At 46.1% G+C, this 24,207-nt stretch overlaps 1 protein-coding gene across 1 annotated transcript in view; it reads left to right on the forward strand.

Annotated features, from left to right (window-relative positions):
• The window catches only part of LOC141157772 (uncharacterized), a 96,830-nt gene that overhangs the window by 39,529 nt on the left and 33,094 nt on the right, over positions 1-24,207 (forward strand). Inside the window, exons 10-24 of the mRNA XM_073645301.1 lie at positions 1,663-1,755; positions 2,021-2,126; positions 2,240-2,347; positions 5,328-5,465; positions 5,709-5,711; positions 7,759-7,958; positions 10,188-10,271; positions 10,353-10,424; positions 14,952-15,039; positions 15,092-15,201; positions 16,057-16,109; positions 17,628-17,837; positions 18,524-18,587; positions 19,068-19,197; positions 19,391-19,451. Of these exons, the coding sequence (XP_073501402.1) occupies positions 1,663-1,755; positions 2,021-2,126; positions 2,240-2,347; positions 5,328-5,465; positions 5,709-5,711; positions 7,759-7,958; positions 10,188-10,271; positions 10,353-10,424; positions 14,952-15,039; positions 15,092-15,201; positions 16,057-16,109; positions 17,628-17,837; positions 18,524-18,587; positions 19,068-19,197; positions 19,391-19,451 (1,520 nt within the window). The remainder of the gene's footprint in view (positions 1-1,662; positions 1,756-2,020; positions 2,127-2,239; positions 2,348-5,327; positions 5,466-5,708; positions 5,712-7,758; positions 7,959-10,187; positions 10,272-10,352; positions 10,425-14,951; positions 15,040-15,091; positions 15,202-16,056; positions 16,110-17,627; positions 17,838-18,523; positions 18,588-19,067; positions 19,198-19,390; positions 19,452-24,207) is intronic.

Below are 24,207 nucleotides of genomic sequence, written 5' to 3' on the forward strand. Positions count from 1 at the left end.
AGACATCTGAGTGGCCCCTTTCTGGTCACCCTGATTACAACTATGGTGGAGCACCCTAATAGTGGATGTAGGAGAACCTCAGCAGATGACTGCGCTGTTACTGAAAATAATCTCTATACAAAGACCAGCACTGATATTACCGCCATATGGTGATCATGTAGTGGTAGATACCAGTCCTGCAGAACATGTAAGAAATTACAGCACAGTTATAGATGGTGACTTACAATTGATGTCCTTTCTGGTGAGTCGTTCACTTTTCTCGTCTTTTCCGTCTGGCCCAGACCGACATGACTACTTCTCCAGCCAGGACTCATCTGCAGAGATTATAACACAGACACATCTGACTTCTGACATTTACAGCTCTGTCCACATCTATCCCCAACCTGCACAAACTCCTCATCCTACTGATAGCCCAATATTGAGCTGCTGCTGCTGCCGTATGTGTCCCTATTCCTGTGAATGTTTGGCACAAAATCAATGCTCCTCTTACTGCCCCACATAGTAATGCCCAACACTGTGCCACTTGCAAAGCATAATGCCTCCTTTGTGCTCTCTAGATGGTAAAATTGTCTCTTAGAAAATATTAATGCCCTGTGCATGTTCCCTCCACATTTTGCCCCTAGAAAGTTATATTTCCCCCTGTGCACCTTTGAGAGTCACAATACTCTGAAGACCCCAATAATGTTTTTTAAGTGCTTATTTAACATTTAATAATGTCCCCTGAGTCCCCTCATGTACAGCTCTCCTATGCACAGTGCAATGGGACCACAGCTCCCTTTTATACAGTACGATGGACCTACAGCTCCCCTATACACAGTACAATGGGCCCACAGCAGCCTTATATACAGTATGGTGATCCCACAGCTCCCCTATACACCGTATAATACCTCCACAGCTCCCCTATATACAATGTGAAGGGCCCACAGCTCCCCTATATACAATGTGATGGGCCCACAGCTCCCCTATATACAATGTGATGGGCCCACAGCTCCCCTATATACAATGTGATGGGCCCACAGCTCCCCTATATACAATGTGATGGGCCCACAGCTCCCCTATATACAATGTGATGGGCCCACAGCTCCCCTATATACAATGTGATGGGCCCACAGCTCCCCTATATACAATGTGATGGGCCCACAGCTCCCCTATATACAATGTGAAGGGCCCACAGCTCCCCTATATACAATGTGATGGGCCCACAGCTCCCCTATATACAATGTGATGGGCCCACAGCTCCCCTATATACAATGTGATGGGCCCACAGCTAGTTTATACCTTTTATGACCCAGCATTGAGGTGACTTTTTTTTTTTTCTTGTGAGCTCAGTTGATAAACTCTACGAGAAAAGTATGTGACCCCCTTCATCTGATCCGGAGAACCTCATGGTTTTGTCGCTGGAGTTTCCATCGTGTCTGGTGTCTCCTCTGAAACCGGACTTTCCTGTTGCCCCCTATAAATTCTTTATAAACTACTCTCATGGTCCCCCCAGTCCAAATCTGATTCCCATTAGTCCCCCCACCTCCACAATTGTCAGAGATCATCTACTTGTTCGCCTCCTCTTGGGGGTCACATACTTTTGCCATATAGTGCATGTCTGACCATATTATGCAATATTTCATTTTTACATTCATTTTACGTTATATATTTTTCAATTTGCAGATGCAAAACCTGCAACCAGAGCAACGTCCAGACGTGTCCGTGCTGCAACGGGAAAGGCCAAGTGATGACGTTCATCGAGCTGACAGTGACGTGGTGAGAACATGGACGTCCAGGGCGGCTTATAACACTGCCGCTGCTAAATGATCAGCTTTATGCCAAGCTTACAAAGCTGATAACATGGGACAATAGCTGTATATAGAATTAATAACGCCACAAGCTAAAATGGCTGATAACAGGGGACAATAGATCACATTCTGCTATACCGGAATAGGAGATTGCTGTAGTGTCCCTTTAAGAGAGACGAACGGTGAAGAAGGAGTAGATCGGGGTTCATGATGGATTCTCATTGTAATTGCAGGAAAAACAATCTTTACGAGTTCATCCCCGATCATCGCTCAGAATTCCCGACTGATCTCTTCAAGAAAGTGACCGGAGAGAAGATGTACGCAGACGAGCAGATACTGGTGAGGGGTGGAAATCGGAAGTGATTTGGGGGTGTTTGACCTTACTGATATTATTGCGGTATAACAACGTTCATATAGATGTACAGTATGGTAAATATGTGTGTTCTGCATAGGTGCCGCCGATCGTGAATTTCCCTGACCTGTCCATAAACCAGGCCTCTCAGACCGCCGTCCAACAGCATTACTCCCAGTATATGGCCACATGTCGTATCCTGAAGCAGGTGAGTGCTGAGCGACACAGAATGGGATCAATACAGGGTTAATCACATCAGTAAGAGCCACAACATATACTGCCCCCTATGTACAAGAATATAACTACTATAATACTGCCCCTATGTACAAGAATATAACTACTATAATACTGCCCCTATGTACAAGAATATAACTACTATAATACTGCCCCTATGTACAAGAATATAACTACTATAATACTGACCCTATGTACAAGAATATAACTACTGCAATACTGCCCCCTATGTACAAGAATATAACTACTATAATACTGCTCCCTATGTACAGGAATATAACTACTATAATACTGCCCCTATGTACAAGAATATAACTACTATAATACTGCCCCTATGTACAAGAATATAACTACTATAATACTGCCCCCTATGTACAAGAATATAACTACTATAATACTGCCCCCTATGTACAAGAATATAACTACTATAATACTGCCCCCTATGTACAAGAATATAACTACTATAATACTGCTCCTATGCACAAGAATATAACTACTATAATACTGCCCCCTATGTACAAGAATATAACTACTATAATACTGCCCCATATATACAAGAATATAACTACTATAATACTGCCCCTATGTACAAGAATATAACTACTATAATACTGCCCCATGTACAAGAATATAACTGCTATAATACTGCCCCTATGTACAAGAATATAGCTACTATAATACTGCCCCATATATACAAGAATATAACTACTATAATACTGCCCCATGTACAAGAATATAACTGCTATAATACTGCCCCCTATGTACAAGAATATAACTACTATAATACTGCTCCTATGTACAAGAATATAACTACTATAATACTGCTCCTATGTACAAGAATATACATACTATAATACTGCTCCTATGTACAAGAATATAACTACTATAATACTGCCCCTATGTACAAGAATATAACTACTGCAATACTGCCCCCTATGTACAAGAATATAACTACTATAATACTGCCCCTATGTACAAGAATATAACTACTATAATACTGCCCCCTATGTACAAGAATATAACTACTATAATACTGCTCCTATGTACAAGAATATAACTACTATAATACTGCCCCTATGTACAAGAATATAACTACTATAATACTGCCCCTATGTACAAGAATATAACTACTATAATACTGCCCCCTATGTACAAGAATATAACTACTATAATACTGCCCCTATGTACAAGAATATAACTACTATAATACTGCCCCTATGTACAAGAATATAACTACTATAATACTGCCCCCTATGTACAAGAATATAACTACTATAATACTGCCCCCTATGTACAAGAATATAACTACTATAATACTGCCCCCTATGTACAAGAATATAACTACTATAATACTGCTCCTATGCACAAGAATATAACTACTATAATACTGCCCCCTATGTACAAGAATATAACTACTATAATACTGCCCCCTATGTACAAGAATATAACTACTATAATACTGCCCCATATATACAAGAATATAACTACTATAATACTGCCCCTATGTACAAGAATATAACTACTATAATACAGCTCCTATGTACAAGAATATAACTACTATAATACTGCTCCTATGTACAGGAATATAACTACTATAATACTGCCCCTATGTACAATGATATAACTACTATAATACTGCCCCCTATGTACAAGAATATATAACTACTATAATACTGCCCCTATGTACAAGAATATAACTACTATAATACTGCCCCATGTACAAGAATATAACTACTATAATACTGCCCCATGTACAAGAATATAACTGCTATAATACTGCCCCTATGTACAAGAATATAACTACTATAATACTGCCCCATATATACAAGAATATAACTACTATAATACTGCCCCATGTACAAGAATATAACTGCTATAATACTGCCCCCTATGTACAAGAATATAACTGCTATAATACTGCCCCCTATGTACAAGAATATAACTGCTATAATACTGCTCCTATGTACAAGAATATAACTACTATAATACTGCCCCCTATGTACAAGAATATAACTACTATAATACTGCCCCCTATGTACAAGAATATAACTACTATAATACTGTCCCCTATGTACAAGAATATAACTGCTATAATACTGCTCACTATATACAAGAATATAACTACTAAAATACTGCCCCCTATGTACAAGAATATAACTACTATAATACTGCCCCCTATGTACAAGAATATAACTACTATAATACTACTCCTATGTACAAGAATATAACTACTATAATACTGCCCCCTATGTACAAGAATATAACTACTATAATACTGTCCCCTATGTACAAGAATATAACTGCTATAATACTGCTCACTATATACAAGAATATAACTACTAAAATACTGCCCCCTATGTACAAGAATATAACTACTATAATACTGCCCCCTATGTACAAGAATATAACTACTATAATACTGCTCCTATGTACAAGAATATAACTACTATAATACTGCCCCTATGTACAAGAATATAACTACTATAATACTGCTCCTATGTACAAGAATATAACTACTATAATACTGCTCCTATGTACAAGAATATAACTACTATAATACTGCCCCTATGTACAAGAATATAACTACTATAATACTGCCCCTATGTACAAGAATATAACTACTATAATACTGCTCCTATGTACAAGAATATAACTACTATAATACTTCCCCCTATGTACAAGAATATAACTACTATAATACTGCCCCCTATGTACAAGAATATAACTACTATAATACTGCTCCTATGTACAAGAATATAACTACTATAATACTGCCCCTATGTAGAAGAATATAACTACTATAATACTGCTCCTATGTACAAGAATATAACTACTATAATACTGCCCCTATGTACAAGAATATAACTACTATAATACTGCCCCCTATGTACAAGAATATAACTGCTATAATGCTGTGTCTTGCTGTTGTATAATATTCTGTATTTCCCCCTCAGAGACAGACCATCGAGTTGCTGCCGCTCACTAAGGTTGAGTACATCTGGAAGGGTAATAACTGCAGCTACTTTGTATATGGACGAGAGAATAAAGTGGAGGCTAAGGATTATCCGTCCACTTGCTGCTGCGTCATCCTGTGAACGAGAACTTTTTACTTTTTCAGTTTTTATTTTTAATCTCTTAATGAAGAAACAGAGACTGTAGAACTGTGATCAGTCGTCCCGTTATTGCCTCTCTGTTAGCAGACAACGCTGTATACTCTGTAGTGTTCCGGCTGCTTGGCGGATGATCCAGATGTATATTATTATATGTGACATCTTGTGTATTATACATTTTACTCTTTGTCTGCGTTTATTGCTACATTGTATTTCCTTGTGTAGTTGGTAAGTTCTGTAGGAGAGAGCGGTGACCTCCGCTGTGACTGTATTTACCTCAATCACTGGTTGTCACAACACTTTTCTAGAGTCCTGAAATGGTTAATGTTAGTGTCGGACTCCCAGTTTTTGCAGAAACGGTTGAAACCAAGAAATGGCAAAATATCATTGTGACAACAGGACATAATAGGATGACTCACGGATTTTTCTGGAATACTTCTTATTTTTGGGGAAGTGCCCTTTAACTTATAGGGATTCTCCGGGTTCATGCAGGGATGTAATATTACACAATTGTATCTCACTGGAAATGATTACACGTATCATTGTATCCTGTATCTATGACTGAATGCCGATGGTTTTATATACTTTGTTTTCTTATATCTTATATTAAATGTTCACTTTTACTATATGATCATTTCTCTGTATTTTTGTTGTTGGTAAGACCCAAATAAACGTGCGCTGCTGATGGTGATGCCACCCCTCCCTCCCCATTCATACCCCCGTTGTTGCCTTTTCTACATGTGCAGATCATACAGTTCTGCTTTGCGTCATTAGGGGTTAATACAGTTCTGGTGGCTTGGGGGGAAATAAGTGATTTAGGGGGGTTGTACAGGATTAGAAAAAAAAATGGTTGTTATAGTCTATGGGCTGTCAGACATAACATTTCAGCCCCATTGAAGTGGATGGAGCTGAGCTGCAGTGCCACACATGACCTGTACACAGGAGAGGAGCTGTTTTTACAAGAAGAGAGTCATATTTTTCAAATTCTGCATAATATCTAACACATGATATTCCTGGAGTTTTGGATGGTGAATGGAGTTAGGACAGGGCCGGCTCCTGGTTTTCGTGGGCCCTGGGCGAAAGAGTCTCAGTGGCCCCTTGAACACATATCACAATTCATGATGCACAGATACGGCAGAGAAATCTATATATAGTACAATGCAAAAATTTCACTTCTTACATTACATGAGTGATATCTATTGTAAATTCTACAATATCATCCATATAGTATAATGCACCCCCACAGTCCTCCATATAGTATAATGACAGCCCATAGTCCTCCATATAGTATAATGCACAGTCCATAGTCCTCCATATAGTAAAATTCACAGTCCATAGTCCTCCATATAGTATAATGCACCCCCATAGTCCTCCATATAGTATAATGCACCCCATAGCCATCCATGTAGTATAATGCACCTCCATAGCCATCCATGTAGTATAATGCACCTCCAAAGCCATCCATGTAGTATAATGCACCTCCATAGCCATTCATGTAGTATAATGCACCTCCATAGCCATCCATGTAGTATAATGCACCTCCATAGCCATCCATGTAGTATAATGCACCTCCATAGCCATCCATGTAGTATAATGCACCCCCATAGCCATCCATGTAGTATAATGCACCCCCATAGCCATCCATGTAGTATAATGCACCCCCATAGTCCTCCATATAGTATAATGCACCCCCATAGTCCTCCATGTAGTATAATGCACCTCCATAGCCATCCATGTAGTATAATGCACCTCCATAGCCATCCATGTAGTATAATGCACCTCCATAGCCATCCATGTAGTATAATGCACCTCCATAGCCATCCATGTAGTATAATGTACAGCCCATAGTCATCCATGTAGTAGTATGGCTATTGTGTACTCACTGATTTAAAAAGAAACCTCATGGACTTGTACACTTGTTAGGGTGATCTTGATCCGTGATGGGCGACGCAATGAAGACGCCGTCCAGCAGAGGAACGTCATACCACTCTTGCTCCCGGTTTACAGTGTGATGCGGCATAATGTGCCTTAGCCATACTCCTCAACTCTTCATTCCTGAGGCACCAAGAGCTCGGTAATTCATTGATTAGATGGTGGAGCCAGTGGTGTTACCAATTCTCCAAAGTGTCACAGTAACAGCTTTTCAGCACCACAACCCCAAGTCATACATTCCTCATACCACTGTAAGCCGCCTGTGTGGCCTAAATGGCTGCAGCATCTCTGGACTTGTCTCCATCGAGCACATCCCGGACGTCATTGGTCGGTGATCACACAGGAGCTGCGGGCAGTGGATCCTGATGATTTGTACATTCAGCTGCAGAACCTTCCCCAGACGACGATTAATGACCTCAGTGACAGCAGCCGAGGCCGGAGGTGCCGGGATTTCTGCACGGGGCTCAGACTCCAGACTGGAGAAATCCAGAAGTTTTCAAGATTTTGCTTCAAGATTTTGCTTCCATTTTCCATTATTTGCAGGTCAGTGACATCTCCATTCGATGGTTTCCATTATCTACCACTTTTCCTTCATTCTGTTGCAATTTCAATGTTGAGTATTTTAGGGCATTTTCAGGGAGAGTCATCCAGTGAATTGGGGGAGGGGTGTATCATATCTCTATTATAGGGTGATACCTCTGTGATAGATAAGAGGACATGTTACACATGTATACATTAATAGCTGATGTATAGGATAGATGGCAGCTGGTGCACTGATCTGCACTTTGCTCGCTGAAAAGTGCGGTGTATTATTATTGGGCATTATCCACTCAGCTCTGACAATCTCTGGAGGGTTAATTTAAGTAAATTTATTTCTAAAGCTGCTATCGACATGAAATTCTCACCAGATATCAGTAACAACCCATCCAATCCACACATGGAAAGAGATCACCCATAGATGTCCATAAATTATGTGTAATAATGAGAAATGACAAAGGGAAAAAGTATTGAACACATGAAGAAAGAGAGGAACAAAAAGGCCTGGAAAGTCCTGACACCGGCTAAGATCTGTCAGTAATTAGAAAGCAATCCTGACAGTGACAATTAATATCAGCTGGTTCATCTGATGATCTGTAAAAATGTGTCTCATTACCAAAGGGTCACACAAGAAAGCTCTCATGATGGGGAAAACCAGTGAGCTGTCTCAAGACCTTCGCAACCTTACTGTTGTGAAGCATACTGACAGAATTGACAGATGAATTTCTAAACTACTGAAGATTCCAGTGAGCGCTGCTGGGGCCATAATCCGAAAGTGAAAAGAACATTATTTCACCATAAACCGGCCACGACCAGGTGCTTCTCGCAAGATTTCACCATAAACCACCCATGACCAGACAGAGGAGTGAAAAGAATTATCAGAAGAGTTGTCCAAGAGCCAAGAACCACCTGTGAAGATCTACAGAAAGACCTTGAATAAGCAGGTACAATTGTTTCAAAGAAAACAATAAGCATTGCACGCAACCTCCATGGGCTGTATGCACCCTCACCACACAATCTCCACGGCCTATATGCATGCTCACCACACAACCTCCATGGCCTGTATGCACACTCACCACACAACCTCCATGGCCTGTATGCACGCTCACCACACAACCTCCATGGCCTATATGCACGCTCACCACGAAAGACTCCATTTCTGAACAAAAAGCATGTTCAAGCGTATTTACAGTTTGCTCAACAACATTTTGATAAGCCTGTGAAATACTGGGAGAATATAGTCTGGTCAGATGAGCCAAAATTGACCTATTTGGATGCCATAATACACCATGTTTGGAGGCCAAAATGCACTGCATATCACCCCAAAAACACCATACCAACAGTGAAGTTTGAAGGCGGGAACCTCATGATGTGGGGCTGTTTTCGAGCATACGGGACTGGCGAACTTCATATAATTGAAGGAAGGATGAATGGACAAATGTATCAAGACATTCTTGATAAAAATCTGCTGCCATCTACCAGGATGATGAAGATGAAATGAGAGTGGACATTTCAGCAAGACAATGATCCCAAACACACAGCCAAAGAAACTCTCAACTGATTTCAGAGAAAGAAAATAAAGCTACTAGAACGGCCAAGTCAGTTTACCCGGATCTGAATCCAATAGACAATGTATGGAAGGAAATAAAGCTCAGAGTTAATAGAAGGAGCCACGAAAACTTCAGGATGTGAAGAGTGTTTGTGTGGAAGAATCGGCCAAAATCACACCTGAGCAATGTCTGCGACTAGTTTCTCCATATATTTCAGTAAGCGTGTTCAATAATTTTTCCCTATGTCATTTCTCATTATTGCACATAATTTCTGGACATCTATGGTGTTTTTTTCCTGTGTGGATTGGATGGGTTGTTACCGACATATGGGGAGAATTTCATGTTAATAGCAAACTGGTGACGTGTTCAGTACTTATTTCACCCACTGTACATCACATTATCTAGTTTAGCTCTGACATACTTCTTTCTAGTGTTGAGTTTTTGGGTACTATATAACACTTTTTGTGTCTGGGGAGACGGATCTTTCGGACCATCTGGATACATTTACTATTTATCGCATTCTCCCCTTATCTATTCCACTCACTGATGACATCTTCTACCCTATTTGTTCACCATGTAATCATTTCTGTAGCGTGGAGTATTTAATTCTGACTTGTAGTTTTAACAGGAGAGGGTCCCTTTTTTGCTTGTCTGTAAAGCCATAATTTTTGTACTCTCATTGAAGTGAATGGAGTGAGCAAGGCACGTGTGACTGCCGCTCCAATCACAGCAGCTACGGTCAGACATTTATGGACTGTCCTGATAAAAGGTCTGTGATGAGAATTCCCCTTAGTTGTATCCATGAAGATTGTGTGATGGGAATCTGACACAATAACTCATATTGTGTCAGATTCCCATCACACGATCTCCATGGATACAATTATGAGGAGTGTCAGCGGATAGAACACCGATGTGGCTACAGGTAGAAGCCTCTCATTATATGTTCATATCACACTCCTCCTGAATAGTGATGAGCGAGAATGCTCGCCACTGCTCGGTACTCGCCGAGTACTTTCGAGATGCTCGGGCGGGAGCTTGGGTCCCCGTCCTGCATGTCTGGCGCTACTTAGAGCACTAATCATGCAGGCATTGTCTGCCACTTGTAGAATCGGCGTCTCTGCCCCCTGCCAGGCAGAGGCGCCGTCCCTCTCACCCCGCGCGGCGTCCTCCTGCGCTCCTCTTCCTGCTGCAGCCGGCGTGCGCAGCTTCCCGGGCACTGTGCTTAGGGCGCGCGCGCTCCCTCTCTCTTAAAGGGGCCGCGCGCGCCGTCCTAAGGAGTCCCCGGCCAATAGCCGAGGGTCCTCCCATATATAAGGCACCTCCTCCAAAATGGAGGTGCTCGAGCAAAAGTTGATGCACAGTATACTTACCTCTGCTTCAGCCCTCAGGTCCAGTTGCCAGCCTGACTACTGTTCCAGTCCGCCAGTCTGACTACTCTCCAGCCCGCCAGTCTGCCTTCCGTTCTACCCGCCAGTCTGTCTATGGGCAAGTCCGCCTGCTTACCAGGAAGCACCTGCCAGTTACCTGCCTGCTACTTGCCGTGCCTGCTAGCCCGCTCACCTGGGAGCACTCGTCTGTTACCTACCTGTTACCTGTTAGCCTACCTGGAGGCTCCTGCTGTCACTTGCCGTGACCACCTGTCTGTTACCTAGAGACTTCTACCTGCCCTGCCGTCACGTGCCGTGACCACCTGTCAACTATCCAGAGACTTCTGCCTGCCTGTTGTGCCCATCCGCTATACCGGTCAGTCCCAGTCTGCTGACCCGTGGGAGCCACCTGCTCTCTTACAAGGTCGTCCCCAGAGTAGCACCTGGTCCCTCTGCTCGGTCCCTCCCTGGTCACGGAGTCGTTAGCTGCCGTACGAGCAGGGTCGGTCTGAGTTGATACTTAGTTACGCCCCTCTGGGTCCCTCCTTGCACCGTGGCACAGAGGTTCCACCACCCGGATCCGTAACACCACTCACTGTAATGCCGCGGCCATGGTGGTTGTGGCATTACAGTGATTGCCCAAATCGATGGGAACAGTGCTCACAGTGAAACATGAAAAGCCGGCAATTCATCAGCGGCATACACCGCTACCCGACAATTTAGAACAGAAAGAATAGAGTATCACACATAGATTAGATAGATAGAAACATGTCAGTCACATATATAATAAGTACAGTGACAGTGTTGGTTACTGTACTTGTCATTTAGTGTTAAAATAAAGGATTTATTAAAAAAAAAATTGGCGTGGGGTTCCCCGTAAATTTAGTCTCTAGCGGAGGTTAAGCAGACGGCTGGGGCAGATGTTTGAAGCCTGGGAAGAGGGTAATACCCACGGAGCTTCCCAGGCTACTAATATCAGCCCCCAGCTGAATACCTAGCCTTTACTAGCTATTAAAATGGGGGACCCAAAAAAAAATGACGTGACGTCCCCCTTATTTTAATAGATAGCGAAGGCTAGGCAGACAGCTGGGGGCTGATATTAATAGCCCAGGAAGGGTGCCATGAATATTGGCCCCCTCCCAGGCTAGAAACACCAGCCGTCAGCCGTCCCAGAAATGGCGCATCCATAGGATGCGCCAATTCTGGCACTTAGCCTCGCTCTTCCCACTGCCCTGTAGCGGTGGCAGTGGGGTAATAGGGCTGGGGTTGATGTCAGCTTATAATGCTAGCTGACATCAAGCCCAGGTTAGTAATGGTGAGGCGTCTATAAGACACCCCCATTACTAGCCCCATAGGCAAAGTTAAAAAAAACACAAACACCCAGAATAAAGTCCTTTAATTGAAATAAAGACACATTCCTTTAATGTTCTAAATTAAACCATACTTACCATCACGCCCATTCCAGCTGAAGCCAACGATCTCCTACAATAAAAGAAAAATAATAAAGCAACCTCATCCTTACCTTTCCATGGTTCCCAGGACGGCTCCAGCTCTGCTACATTGACATGACTGGCTGGATCGCAGCAGAACGCTGCCATCCAGCTTGCCATGCCGCAGACACTGAGAAGCTCCTCAGTGAAGCTCCTCAGTGTCTGGCTGTGACGGCATCCAGATGAGCCGAGTTCATGTCCAATGAACTCAGCTCACCTCATGCACATCACTGACAGTGTGGGAGAATTCTCCTGCGCTCACCGCTTGAGCAGGAGAATTCTCCGACACTGGGATGGCATTGAGATGACAGGCTGGATCGCAGCAGAGCGCTGCCATCCAGCTTGTCATCCTTCAGAGACACTGCAGAGCGCAGGCATGCTTGCGCTCTGCAGTGTCTCTGAAGGATGACAAGCTGGATGGTAGCGCTCTGCTGCGATCCAGCGCTTCAAAGACACTGCAGGTAGCGCTTCAGAGACACTGCAGAGCGCAAGCATGCTTGCGCTCTGCAGTGTCTCTGAAGGATGACAAGCTGGATGGTAGCGCTCTGCTGCGATCCAGCCTCTCATCTCAATGCCATCCCAGCAGCTGTGTCATCCTGTGGGTGAACAATCCTCTGTGGATCTCAGACTGATATATTTTCTCTGCAATGTGTGACCGACTCACTGGGGATATATGAGAGGGGCTTCTTGCTTCAGTGAACTAAACCTACAAATTTCCTCCAGCATGTTATGTGTTGGGTGTTAAACCACCATTTGAAAAGGGAGTGTTTTTTTGTGAATGACATTGTAAAGGGTGGGAGGTCATTCACCATATCTCCACCTCAGGGTGTGGCTGGGCAAGTTAAATGCTCAGTCACTGTTTTTTTTCCCAGGTGTGGTCTGGAGAAGGAAGACTCTAGACTGTGTGTCGAAGCTAGACAGCTCCACAGAAGGACTTTGTATTGAAACCTTTATGTGCTACCCAGAGCGGGCAAAACCCACTTGCCTATGGACTGTACTATACTTTATCTTTTTGTTTTCGCTATTCCCGGAGAGAATGTGTTTATTTTGTGGAACCCTGCTGAGGTTTATGCCATATATGTAGCGTCGGCGTCCCTGCCTCCTGCTAGGCAGGGACGCTGTTCCCCTCACCTCTCCGCTCCGTGTCCGGCGTCTTCCTTCCGCTCTGCTGGCAGCGCGCGCTCCTCCCCGGTCACTGTGCTTAGGGCGCGCACGCGCTCCCCCTCTCTTAAAGGGGCCGCGCGCGCCGTCCTAAGGAGTCCCCGGCCAATGGCCAGAGGACCTCTCCATATATAAGGAACCTCCTCCAAATTGGAGGTGCCCGAGCAATGTTGTAGCATAGTTCATCACTCTGCTTCAGCCCTCAGGTCCCGTTTCCAGTTACCTGCCATTTACCTGCCAGCTACCTGCCAGTTTCCTGTCTGATACCTGCCTGACTCGTGTCTATCTGCTGTTATTCCTGCGGTCCGACAGTCTGCCTACCAGCCCTGCCAGTCTGTCTATAGATCCGTCTGCCTGCTCACCTGGGAGCGCTCACCTGCTACCTGCCTGCTAGCCTACCTGGAGGCTTTGCCGTCACGTGCTGTGACCACCTGCCCGTCCAGTGTCTCTTGCCCGCTCACCTGGGAGCGCTCACCTGCTACCTGCCTGCTAGCCTACCTGGAGGCTCTGCCGTCACGTGCTGTGACCACCTGCCCGTCCAGAGAATCTTGCCCGCTCACCTGGGAGCGTCCACCTGCCACCTGCCTGCTAGCCTACCTGGAGGCTCCGCCGTCACGTGCTGTGACCACCTGCCCGTCCAGAGACTCTCGCCCGCTCACCTGGGAGCGCTCACCTGCTACCTGCCTGCTAGCCTACCTGGAGGCTCTGCCGTCACGTGCTGTGACCACCTGCCCGTCCAGAGACTCTTACCCGCTCACCTGGGAGCGTCCATCTGTTACCTGCCTGTTAGCCTACCTGGAGGCTCTGCCGTCACTTGCTGTGACCACCCGCTTGTCCAGAGACTCTCGCCCGCTCACCTGGGAGCGTCCACATGCTACCTACCTGCTTGCCTACCTGGAGGCTCAGCCGTCACTTGCTGTGACCACCCGCTTGTCCAGAGACTCTCGCCCGCTCACCTGGGAGCGTCCACCTGCTACCTGCCTGCTGGCCTACCTGGAGGCTTAGCCATCACTTGCCGTGACCTCCTGCCCTCTTACCCAGAGACTGTCCCCGTCACTTGCCGTGACCTCCTGCCCTCTTACCCAGAGACTGTCCCCGTCACTAGCCGTGACTGCCTGCCTGCCTTCCCTGGGTGTCACCCGCTTCCTTACAAGGACTGCCCCTTTGTATAGTTGCTCTGTGGTTCCACCTCCCAGACCCGTTACAATATATCAATAAACCTGCAGGAAGTTAACCCGAGACATGTTTCCTGTGTCTGCCTCTGTGAGAGCCGAGCAAGTCGCTTTACCACAATTGATACATTGTAACAAGTGAGGACTGGAGAGAGATTGTGTTCTGTCGCTATTGATGAATTTATTGGATACATTTGTAGCTGTGACAGTTCTTAGATCTTTTTTGCCTCTGGAAATGAATTTTCTCATTCACTGACAGAAAGCAGAAATGGAATATTTTACAGTATATGAATAATGAAGTGAAGGCGTCTCAGCGGGACGGGAATCGTTCAGTGCTGGGATACAGGGTAGAAATTGTAGAACTGAAACAGAAAGTGTTCTCCTTCCTGCACATAGTGACCGGCGGGCGGAGAACGTCCCCGTGTAATGATTCACAAGGAAGAGGAAGTGAGCGGAGCGTGTGACCTCCTGTGTCAGTCAGGAGCCATGGACGAGCGCAGGGGGTTCAGGTCAGTGACGTTGGGTCTCAAGGGGGGGGCTAAACCTCAAGTGTCCTCTATGCAATGCAATCTATTGTTCCCTGTTATCAGTCATTATGAGCTGGGAACTGACTGACTATAGGATACATTAATACCCTCTATTGCTTTCTGTTATCAGCCACGTCTCATTTTGTTTTTAGCATGGGTTTATACCTAAAGCTCCATTGCTGGGCAGGTTTACCCTCCAGGAGTCTGGGAAAGCTGGGTGGAGACTAATGGTTACATGATAACAATACATTTACCATAAAGAACACCTCCATCTAAATCTGCTAATGTCATTTTTATTAGCCCTAGGGGTCTGGAATTGGATAGATCATAGAATTTAGGGTTCAGTGACCTGAGTTATGAAGCCCCCTAGACCTAATTTTACTACATATGAGGAGGAGCAGGTGACGGCCCTATGACAACTCTGCAGGGAATGCTTTGGTCATTGCAACATCTGCAACCTTCCTGGTCTATTAATGGGGGCAGAAAATTCTAGAAAACCATCTAAACCTGAGCGTTATGTATTATAACATAGGGCGGAGGTGGGAACGTCCCAGTCATATGATGTAAATCTGCACTAATGTAATGAGGACAGGAAATTCTGTTATGTTCTAACTCGTCCAGAGGAGACGAAGCTTAAAGCTACAGGTCAAAAGTCTGAGCTCAACCCTCCTCCCCTAACGTTCTGCAGCACTGAGGACCCGGGGTCTCCCTGGGTAAGGGGCCGATAGCGACTGTCACCTCTCCACCAACACTGACCGCTGCTAATACTTTCATCTGCTTCATTCTTTCATTTATTATTCTTTACATTTATTAATTCATTTAATTTTTGTCAACCAGAGCACCAAACATGGCGAACTATGGAGCGATGGCGCCACCGTATGCGCCTCCAGGTACGACACATTACAGGACTCGTCAAGTCTGATAAACCTTCATACTAATGTGCTTTATCTTTCTTACCACTGTTTGCTGTCAGTGAATGGTTGACAATGTTGAACTCTTCTCCTTCCCTCTCATCAGCAGCGGAAATCTCTGGTCTCTTCTGATTTGCTACAATGTATCAGATCAGATGTAGAACAGGAAGGAAATTTGTTCTGTTCTGAGGACTGTTTCCCCCTGACACATTGTAACAAATCTTCAGCAGAAACAATCAGTTGCTGTTAATTTCTGTAAAATTCATCAGATCTGTCATAAAATAGGGGGAATACACTGAAAAATGGAATGCATAGAAAGAGTTGTTCTGGTCATAGTGCCACCCATGTATAAAACGATGCAACAATCACGCAGTGTCCTCCTCCGCACACGGAGTATATCATGCCTGATAACATTCACACACGCAGGTAAACTGCATCATGTACGGGCGATCAGACATTCACATTCCAGGAACCGTAAGTCCATGTTCAAATGATGCAATAGTGAGACATTTTTTTTGCTGCGTCTTTCGAAAATTGTGATAATTTCGCATCACATTTGCATCATCTGAATATACCCGAGCACTACTGTAAAATATAAATTTCTCTATTCTTAGAATTTTATAAATGTATTAAAAAAGAAAAAACATATTAAACAACTTTTGCAATCAGCTTTTACCTTTTGTGCACACAGCTCCAATGCAGATCTATGTGTCTCTATGGTAACAGACTACAAATAACCCCCTGTTCAAGCAAGACAACCACGATCCAAAGCCCACATTTCATAGTATAAAAATATTTTTTATTAAATCCATTAAAAGTTTCAAACACAGATAGTTGGTGCACAAATAACATACAGTGTGTAAAAAATGCATCACGACATGGGACATGCAAGACCCATATTGTCGAGCCCAAATCGGGCTAAATAGCCATATACATTAAATACTAAGTGTACATTAGCAGGTATGACCTGCAATCATTAATCCCATTTAAGGCTTTATAGCCATATATCTTAAACACAAACTATATAACAACCAGTGTACACTGCGATCATTAGTACAGAGCATGTATAAATGTTGGTGCAAGGTATAAGTTATTGATCCTCCAATGACAGTGCATAAATATATATATATATCGATACCTAAGCACGGGACCGCAGGGTACCAGGGCTCACAAACAGGTCATGCGTCCACCCCAACATGCGTTTCGGCGCTGCCTTCTTCAGGGGGCGTGATGCGTCCACCCCAACGCGCGTTTCGGCGCTGCCTTCTCCAGTACGTAAATACTATGGATTGGCACCAGTTGAAAATTGTAATATTAAATAACCCCTGTGTAGTCTGATCCAACAGTCACGTATCGCTCCGCTAACTCTGCCTCCTCTATGTAACGACTCACAGACAGCAGAGGAGGCACACACGGAGGACGGCCGATGACTCCATCCCCATATTGATTTTTTATGTGAATAATTTTACCTTTGGATCTGTCCTTGTTTTCCATCAGATTATGATCGGGCTCCTCTGCTCCCCGGATTATCGCACTATCCAGAGACAGCAGCGACTTCTGCAGTAATGAACCCGGCTCTGGCTCCAGCATTGATGTCAGAAGGGGCTTCACTTACTAACCCTGCAGTCTTCATCGATGGTCCAACAGCGCCACCCTCTGACTGGGCACCTATTCCGGGGTATGAAGGTATGAGTGGCAATCATGGCGGTAAGTGACCTGAGGACGTTTCTTTGCTCATTCTTATGTTTTATTCTAAAATATTATCTGACTTTTTGGCATTGTAGTATTTAAAGGACTTGTCTATATTTGGAACCTTACCCCCTTAAGTTTTTTTTTTGTTCTTAAAATGCTGCGAAGTTATCAACCTCTATTAAAAGCTCTGCCACTTCCTAATATATTTGTGAAACAGTTTGTCACCATTTCTAAAATCTCTGCTTGCTGAGAACATTTCCACCTGCATCCAGAGGCTTAAAACCAGTCCTGAAATAATGCTTCTCACAGCTGGGGGTTTGTTACTATTGCATCCAGTCTAGACAATCCTCTGTGAGCTAAACAGCTTGAACTGATACATTGTAACAAACTATCAGGACAGGAGAGATGTGTGCTTCTGATGTGTTCAGCTCTCAGAGGATTGTCCAGACTGGATACAATTGTAACAAACCCTCAGCTGTTAGAAGTGTTAGGTCTGTGCAGATTTTCGGCAGCACCATGACAGTAAGAGAAAGCAGAGATCTGTGAAATGGTGGCACAGAGTCACAGAGTTTATTACAAAGTTGTAGAACTTTCTTATTATCTAATGATATTTATTTCCATGAAAACAAAAATATAAAAAATTCTCATTCACGTTATTCTCGCCACCATTTGTCTAATGCAGAACTTTCTGCCGTCCACAGGTAAATTCCTGCCTCCACCACCGATGCCGGACATTGGGCCGACACCTGAAACCACCAGCTGGTTGTAAGAGTCATATAAATAGTAGCAGAAAGAAGCAAATGTATCGCACACAGGATCTGCAGATTTGGGCTCCTCTGATCCATCTTGTGAAGTAGTGGTGGGCTCCATCGTGGGGCTTTCCAATTGTTGCAGAACCGATATTTTGTCCTGCAGAGGATTGCACCTCAGGGGTGGAGCATGACCCAAGGACCACCCATAGAGAATCTCTGTGCCCTGCCCGCCCCGCAGAGCCTGCACTAACCACAACACATAGCAGTGTAAGGGCTCATTCAGACGGCAGTGCTTTCTCATCAGTATTTGTATGGAAAAATTAGGAGTGGAACTTAGAGAAAAACTATAATTGAAAGATTGACACCTGTTCTGTGTTTTGGAGACACTGATCAAACACATGAAAAATCACTGACGTCTGAGTGGAGTGTTCCTTGAATACATTCTTCAGTTGTATCCATGTCATTGATTGCTTTGGTGCCTCCATGTTTCCAGAATCCCGTCTATCTCAGAAGATGATGCCAGAACTGCGCTGATGGAGTACTCCAACAGTAAATGCTGCTACGGCTCCCGCCCCGCAGAGGAGATGGACTTCCAAGAACTGCAGGCGTTTAATACATACCGGGTGTGTAAACTTCATGCACATCGTAATGCGTCCCCTTTAAGAACACATTTTATAGATATTGTCCTCCAGTATATTTTCATCTGCACTTTCCCTCTTCTTCAGTAATATTTTTTGTATTTCTCTAAACATTTTGGTGAAGATACATTTTACAATGATCTGATATCCAATACATCACTTTATTATTTATTTCTAGTATCGACTGGAGACTTTCACGGAATTGCGGGAGTGTGACTGGGTGACGGCGCCCTTCACTGGTCAGTGTATAATTAGGCTCCGCGAGCAGCATCATTGTCCTGGGGTAATAGGGCTATCTTAAATTGGTTTTGGATGTTTTCCTTCTGTTGCATGGATTTTGGGTATTGTCCTTCTATTTGCATGGATTTTGGGTGTTTTCCTTCTGTTACATAGATTGTGGGTGTTTTCCTTCTGTTGCATAGATTTTGGGTCATTTTTTATCTGAAGTATAGATTTTGAGTGTTTTCCTTCTATTTGCATGGATTTGGGTGTTTTCCTTCTATTTGCATTGATTTTGGGTGTTTTCCTTCTATTTGCATAGTATTTGAGTATTTTCCTTTTATTTGCATGGATTTTGGGTATTGTCCTTCTATTTGCATGGATTTGGGGTATTGTCCTTCTATTTGCATGGATTTTGGGTATTGTCCTTCTATTTGCATGGATTTTGGGTGTTTTCCTTCTGTTACATAGATTGTGGGTGTTTTCTTTTCCATTTAAAGATTTTTCTGTATTTTTATGACTATGAAAATTGTACATTCACACTGAAGGCATCAAAACTATGAATTAACACATGTGGAATTATATACTAAGGCTGGGTGCCCACGTAGCGTTTTTCAAGCGTTTATGCTGCGGAATTTCCGCAGCGTAAACGCTTGTTAAACGCTAGGTAATCCGCACCCCATGGTCCCCAAGGGGATTCCGCATGTTCTATGCACATGCTGCGGATTTTTCCGCAGCGTTTATGCTGCGTACAAAAATCCGCAGCATGTCATTTAATTTTGCGGTAGCGCAGCGGAACTCCTGCCATTGACTTGCATTGAAACGCATAGAAACCGCGACTGTACATTTCTACAAGCGACTTCTATGCGTTTCTATGTACGGATGGTACCCAGTTCTGGAGGAGAGGAGACTCTCATCCAGACCTGGGTACCATTGTACCTGTAAAAAAAGAATAAAATAACAAATAAAGTGTATATTCACCTGTCCGGCGGCTTCTCTCTCAATGCCGGCATCGCTTGAGGACCTGTGGTGACGTCACAGTCATGTGACCGCAGGCCCTTCACCGCTCTGTCTCGCAATATGCCGGCAGCCGGGAACCAGACAGGAACGAGCGCTGCAGCCACGCCGGGGCCTCGGGGGTAAGTATAGCTTTATTTGTTTTAATTTTTACGGTTCACACTGTATAAATCCATGCTGTTTGCATGGATTTATACATTGTGACCTAGTTGTCAAGCACTTTCCAAGTGATTCTATCGCCTGGAAAGCGCTTGTCAATCTGCATGCGGAAACGCATGTGAATCGGCATGTGGATCCGCATGTATTCTGCAGGAAAAACGCATGCACAATCTGCATGCGTTTTTTCTGCCAGGGAGATGCAGAAATGCTGCAGAAATTTTCTGCTTCATTTCTGCATCGTGGGCACATAGCCTTAACAAAAAAGTGTGAAACAACTGAAAATATCTACTATATAATTGTCTTATCCCGTCTGTCTGTCTGTCAGTCTGTCTATCTGTCTGTCTTTCTGTCTGTCTGTCTGTCTTTCTGTCTGTCTGTCTGTCCTGGAAATCCCGCGTCGCTCATTGGTCCGGCAGCGGCCAATCATCGGCGCGGGATTTCTGAAAAAAGATGGCGGCCGTTGGCGGCTCATCTGGCGGACGGAGGTCAGCGGCAATGCAGCGGGGGGATGAGCGGCGCTAGGAGCACAACTACCCCGACCGGCGCCGCTGATCTCCATGCGGCTAACGTCGGAAGATCAGCGGCTTGGCCCGCTGATCTCCCGACAGCAAGTGTGAACGGAGAACCGGGGAGCGGCGCCGCCGGTCGGGATGCTTCTGCTGCGAGCAGTCACTCATCTCCCGGCTTCTCGCAGCAGAAGGAGCAGCAAAGGCAGCGCTGCTCCCCGGTCCTCGCTAATACGAAGCCGCACAAGCAGCGCCGCTCCCGGGCCCACACTAATACGACGCTGATTGGTCGCAGTGGCCGGCCGCGACCAATGAGTGAGATGGGCGGCAAATTTAAACGCCGCTCTGCTGATTGGTCGCGGTGGCCGGCCGTGACCAATCAGCGAGATGGACGGCAAATTTAAACGCCACTCTGCTGATTGGTCGCGGTGGCCGACTACCGCAACCAATCAGCGAGATGGGCGGCAAATTTAAACGCCCCTGTGCTGATTGGTCGCGGTGGCCGGCCGTGACCAATCAGCGAGATGGACGGCAAATTTAAACGCCGCTCTGCTGATTAATCGCGGCCGGCCACCGCGACCAATGAGCGAGATGGGCGGCAAATTTAAATGCCGCTCTGCTGATTGGTCGCGGTGGCCGGCCGACCGCGACCAGTCAGCGAGATGGGCGGCAAATTTAAACGCCGCTGTGCTGATTGGTCGCGGTGGCCGGCCGCGACCAATCAGCGAGATGGACGGCAAATTTAAACGCCGCTCTGCTGATTGGTCGCGGTGGCCGACTACTGCGACCAATCAGCGAGATGGGCGGCAAATTTAAACAACCCTGTGCTGATTGGTCGCGGCCGGCTACCGTGACCAATCAGCGAGATGGGCGGCAAATTTAAACGCCGCTCTGCTGATTGGTCGCGGCCGGCTACCGCGACCAATCAGCGAGATGGGCGGCAAATTTAAACGCCGCTCTGCTGATTAATCGCGGCCGGCCACCGCGACCAATCAGCGAGATGGGCGGCAAATTTAAACGCCGCTGTGCTGATTGGTCGTGGTGGCCGGCCGCGACCAATCAGCGAGATGGGCGATAAATTTAAACGCCGCTCTGCTGATTGGTCGCGGCCGGCCACCGCGACCAATCAGCGAGATGTGCAGCAAATTTAATCGCCGCTCTGCTGATTGGTCGCGGTGGCCGACCGCGATTAATCAGCGAGATGGGCGGCAAATTGAAACGCCGCTCTGCTCATTGGTCGCGGCCGGCCACCGCGACCAATCAGCGATATCGGCGGCAAATTTAAACGCCGCTCTGCTGAATGGTCGCGGTGGCCGACCGCGACCAATCAGCGAGATGGGCGGCAAATTTAAACGCCGCTCTGCTCATTGGTCGCGGTGGCCGGCAGCGACCAATCAGCGAGATGGGCAGCAAATTTAAACGCCGCTGTGCTGATTGGTCGTGGTGGCCGGCCGCGACCAATCAGCGAGATGGGCGGTAAATTTAAACGCCGCTCTGCTGATTGGTCGCGGCCGGCCACCGCGACCAATGAGCGAGATGGGCGGCAAATTTAAACGCCGCTCTACTGATTAATCGCGGCCGGCCACCGCGACCAATGAGCGAGATGGGCGGCAAATTTAAACGCCGCTCTGCTGATTGGTCACGGTGGCCGGCCGACCGCGACCAATCAGCGAGATGGGCGGCAAATTTAAACGCCGCTGTGCTGATTGGTCGCGGTGGCCGGCCGCGACCAATCAGCGAGATGGACGGCAAATTTAAACGCCGCTCTGCTGATTGGTCGCGGTGGCCGACTACCGCGACCAATCAGCGAGATGGGCGGCAAATTTAAACGCCCCTGTGCTGATTGGTCGCGGCCGGCTACCGTGACCAATCAGCGAGATGGGCGGCAAATTTAAACGCCGCTCTGCTGATTGGTCGCGGCCGGCTACCGCGACCAATCAGCGAGATGGGCGGCAAATTTAAACGCCGCTCTGCTGATTAATCGCGGCCGGCCACCGCGACCAATCAGCGAGATGGGCGGCAAATTTAAACGCCGCTGTGCTGATTGGTCGTGGTGGCCGGCCGCGACCAATCAGCGAGATGGGCGGTAAATTTAAACGCCGCTCTGCTGATTGGTCGCGGCCGGCCACCGCGACCAATCAGCGAGATGTGCAGCAAATTTAATCGCCGCTCTGCTGATTGGTCGCGGTGGCCGACCGCGATTAATCAGCGAGATGGGCGGCAAATTGAAACGCCGCTCTGCTCATTGGTCGCGGCCGGCCACCGCGACCAATCAGCGATATCGGCGGCAAATTTAAACGCCGCTCTGCTGAATGGTCGCGGTGGCCGACCGCGACCAATCAGCGAGATGGGTAGCAAATTTAAACGCCGCTCTGCTCATTGGTCGCGGTGGCCGGCAGCGACCAATCAGCGAGATGGGCGGCAAATTTAAACGCCGCTCTGCTCATTGGTCGCGGTGGCCGGCCGCGACCAATCAGCGAGATGGGCGGCACATTTAAATACCGCTCTGCTGATTGGTCGCGGTGGCCGGCCGTCCGCGACCAATCAGCGAGATTGGCGCCAAATTTAAACAACGCTCTGCTGATTCGTCGCAGCTGCCAGCCGCGGCCAATCAGCGAGATTGGCGCCAAATTTAAACAACGCTCTGCTGATTGGTCGCTCACGCCAGACGCGACCAATCAGCGAGATTGGCGCCAAATTTAAACAACGCTCTGCTTATTGGTCGCGGACGGCAGACGCGACCAATCAGCGAGATTAGCGCCAAATTTAAACAACGCTCTGCTGATTGGTTGCGGTGGCCGGCCGCGACCAATCAGCGATTTTGGTGCCAAATGTAAACTCCGCTCTGCTGATTGGTCGTGGTGGCCGGCCGCGACCAATCAGCAATATTGGCGCCAAATTTAAACACTGCTATGCTGATTGGTCGCGGTGGCCGGCCGCGACCAATCAGCAGTACTGGCGCCAAATTTAAACCTCGCTCTGCTGATTAATCGCAGCCACCGGCCGTGACCAATCAGTGATATTGGCGCCAAATTTAAACACCGCTTCGCTGATTGGTCGTGGTGGCCGGCCGCGACCAATCAGCGATATTGGC

The sequence above is a fragment of the Phyllobates terribilis genome, unplaced genomic scaffold, assembly GCF_046119375.1.
Source record: "Phyllobates terribilis strain yellow unplaced genomic scaffold, ASM4611937v1 Scaffold_8__6_contigs__length_399053987, whole genome shotgun sequence".
NCBI lineage: Eukaryota > Metazoa > Chordata > Amphibia > Anura > Dendrobatidae > Phyllobates > Phyllobates terribilis.